General features: G+C 33.4%; 1 protein-coding gene across 1 annotated transcript; it reads right to left on the reverse strand.

The window, feature by feature from the left end:
• Nucleotides 1-472: 472 nt before the first annotated feature.
• Nucleotides 473-3,064, reverse strand: LOC120167498 (aspartate carbamoyltransferase 1, chloroplastic-like). Its single transcript, XM_039176494.1, has 5 exons — nucleotides 2,993-3,064; nucleotides 1,866-2,442; nucleotides 1,641-1,780; nucleotides 1,080-1,253; nucleotides 473-954 (listed from the first exon to the last, which is right to left on the reverse strand). Exons 2-5 carry the CDS (start codon nucleotides 2,410-2,412, stop codon nucleotides 610-612), a joined length of 1,206 nt encoding a protein of 401 aa, XP_039032425.1. The 5' UTR covers nucleotides 2,413-2,442; nucleotides 2,993-3,064; the 3' UTR covers nucleotides 473-609.
• Between the last annotated feature and the right edge of the window lie 272 nt (nucleotides 3,065-3,336).

Here is a 3,336-nt window from a genome sequence, read left to right on the forward strand (position 1 = left end):
ATATAATTCTATTAAGCTCAAATTAATCTAATTAAAAATTTTACAATAAATTTTGGTTAATTCAAAACTTAATTGAATTAGCTAAACTTTATCTGACTTAACTAATAATTTTTAAAAAAATCAATTTAATTAATGACAAGAAAAAATCGATTAATTTGATTTGATCAATAATTAAATTAACTGTTTAAACACTTCTACTTTTAAACAGATACTACAAATTAAAGTTAAATGAATTTTTTTTTCCAAATCTCTTTGTATTCATCTATTTTTTATATCAATGAAAATTCTCCTCATATTTATGTGATTTATCTTAAGATTTTTCTCATAAATTTTTGTGTCATCATACGATAATATAATATTTTGCTTTCATTATATGATAATAGTAAAAAAGAAGACACAAATATAAAACCAAATATAATATAAACATGTTGATATTGTAGACATAAAAAGTCAAACTCCATGCTTATTCGTCAAAAAGATGATATTAACTTGACTTCCAAACCAACAGAAGAACATATAAGGAAATATGAAAAATGGGTTTTGAGATTTTTGTTCAAATGTTGTTCTTAGACGCAAATAAATGACCTGAAAAAGAGAACCGCCCAACCCCTACCATCCAACAAGCAACAGTTTCAGGAGAGCCATCCTTATATAAAGACCATTCTTTGCTTGTCTAAAATAGGCAGCCCTCGGGTCGCCATCAACCTCGACCGTAATCTCATCAAGCCTCGGGAGAGGGTGCATGATTACAGCATGCTTCTGCATCACCTTTAACACATTCTTGTCAACTATATATTTGCCTCGAGCTTCTTCGTAAAGACCAATTCTTTCTCCAAACCGCTCTCGCTGGATGCGCGTTTGATAAACCACATCGCACTTAGAGGCCACTTCCATTAAATCAGCGCTTTCTTCCCACTCGACGCCCATTGATGTCAAATAATCTTTAATGTCATCCTGAAAAAGAAGAAAAAGAAACAAATACGGGTTAGTTTGAAAATCTATTGGAAGTATGTCTCTGTGTGTGTGAACATAAATTCAGGTCATGTAGTTCTTGTAAGTCAAGTTTGCTAAAAACGAACCTTCATTTTAACAACGTCGGGGGAGACAAAGTAGATCTTCACATCTTGGTACTTTGTAAGCAAGTATGCAAGAGAACGAACAGTTCTCCCATTGGCAAGATCTCCGACAAGACCGACTTTGATGCCATCCAATTTTCCTACCTCTCTTTCTATGGTGTAGACATCTAAAAGGGCCTAAACAACATAAATAAAGAAACAATCTTTTGAACTCAAACAGTTCAAATATATGGAAAAAATACTTGGAAAACATTAAACATACTCATAATAAATACTTATTTGTACTTGACCTTCATCCTTGAGTTCATGTAACATAGGATGCCAATTGTTTATACTAAGAAACCAAACTTGGATGTACCAAATAGATAACGACCTTAGAAGCAACAAAATAGATCATGGTGAAGACAAGCCATATCCCATATTACAGAAATTACAAACGTAGGATTGTTGGTTTTTCTTCATCACATATGTTTTTCATTTTACAGTTCTTTCATACCGATAATATAGTTTGCGACTGCCTACAGGGTTCAATGGAAATTAGTGAGATACTCGATTATAAGTTACCTGGGTTGGATGTTGACCCGGACCATCACCAGCATTGATGATAGGAATGCCTGCTGTAGCTGCTGCTTGTTTAGCAGCACCGCTTTCAAAGTGCCGCATCACAATTATATCAGAGTACCCTTCAACAGTTCTTATAGTATCTACAAAACAAGTTACTTGGTTACGAAAAACACCATAATTGAACAACTTCGAAGAACATTAAGCAAAAAGGTGAAGAGAATTTGCCTTCAAGAGTCTCTCCTTTAGCTGCTGAAGAAAATTCTCTAGCATTTTCAGTTGTTAGAACTTCACCACCTAGCCGTTTCATGGCTGACTCGAATGAAAGCCTAGTTCTGGTTGAGGGCTCGTAAAAAAGGGTGGCCATTAGGTAACCCTTGAGAATTTGGCTCCCAGGTGATTTCTTTTCTATTTTCTCCATCTCTTTTGCCACTTCAAATATAGCATTTAGAGTTTCTCTATCAAATTGTTGAGCTTCAATCACATCATCAAGTTGAAACTTCTTTCCCATTGAATTCACAGGCATCTTCTCGACTTCCACAGCATGACATTGCATCCGGTTCCTCAAAAGCCTTTCACTTTGTCCCCATTTCAGCGAGTTCTCATCAGTTAGCAATCTTGAATACATAAACTCGGATGATAGCATGGCTTTAACAGGTAATCTATTCATGAGATTCAAAGCATTAAACTTGAACTCTTTATTAGGATTGAGCGCCTTTATATCAAAGGACTCCCCTTTCAAGGAGAAATTGGAAAATAATGTTGAAGAAGCCATTGTAATTGAATAAACACAGCTTCAAAGTCTCTGAAACAAAAAATCTAAACCGATGGTTAACTTACTATTGATCATATAACCTCCACATGAATTTCTATGAAAAGAAAGAACTTTATGAATTAATGATTCAAAATGAATGAATGGTGCCAATGAAGGTTCCCTGATTATGCACTAAAAGTACCCACAATTTCCATTAAGCTGAATCAAGCCAAACACCGTTGCAATATATATATATATATATATAATGTTAAAATCCACTATTTTATAAGCTTAGTAATATAAGCCATAACTTAGGAATTGTAAGCTTATTAGAATCACAAATTTTCTCAAGCAATCATCTATCACCGCATCAAAAGAAATATCCCAGTCTTTCAAATTCAACAAACAACCCAACAAAACATAACATGTAAACCAAATATAAAAAAAAGAGAATTAAATTACTATACTACTGACTCTCAGTATAATGTTCAGTTCAATATTTCCATCATTTTTATACCTTAACAAACAGAAAGCAGCCAATAACATGAAACAAGTATAAAACTAATAAAGAAATAGAGGAACTAAGACTAAGAAAAGAGACCTGGAAAAATATTACAGGAAGGAGAAGAAAGCTGTGTTTAGATGCTGGGGAAAAAAGGTAAATATATTGAAGGGAGATAAAGATAGGGTTTTTCACTTTTTTTTCTGTGTTTTCAAGATATTATAAATAGGAAATGGAGAAAGTAAAAGAAAGAAAGTAGGGATTCTTTGGAAAGAATGAAAATTCATGAAATTTTTGGCGGAAAATATATATCACTATTAACTTCATTTTCCAGAGTTCTTTTTGGATTTTGTCATCTGTATTCGGTTGTAGATAAAACGGTTTGCAAAATATAAGGTCATACGATCCGACGGTTGGGCTAAACTCATCTTCGTCTTCTTTTC

Source organism: Hibiscus syriacus, unplaced genomic scaffold, assembly GCF_006381635.1.
Source record: "Hibiscus syriacus cultivar Baekdansim isolate YM2019G1 unplaced genomic scaffold, ASM638163v2 tig00111689_pilon, whole genome shotgun sequence".
Classification (NCBI taxonomy): domain Eukaryota; kingdom Viridiplantae; phylum Streptophyta; class Magnoliopsida; order Malvales; family Malvaceae; genus Hibiscus; species Hibiscus syriacus.

Excerpts from the sequence above, each read along its gene's own strand:
- LOC120167498 (XM_039176494.1), bottom strand. The coding sequence starts at position 2,412 with ATGGCTTCTTCAACATTATTTTCCAATTTCTCCTTGAAAGGGGAGTCC. Across the intron at positions 1,254-1,640 it reads CGGGTCAACATCCAACCCAG|GCCCTTTTAGATGTCTACAC; the intron begins GTAACTTATAAT and ends TATGTTGTTTAG. Across the intron at positions 955-1,079 it reads CCGACGTTGTTAAAATGAAG|GATGACATTAAAGATTATTT; the intron begins GTTCGTTTTTAG and ends CTTCTTTTTCAG.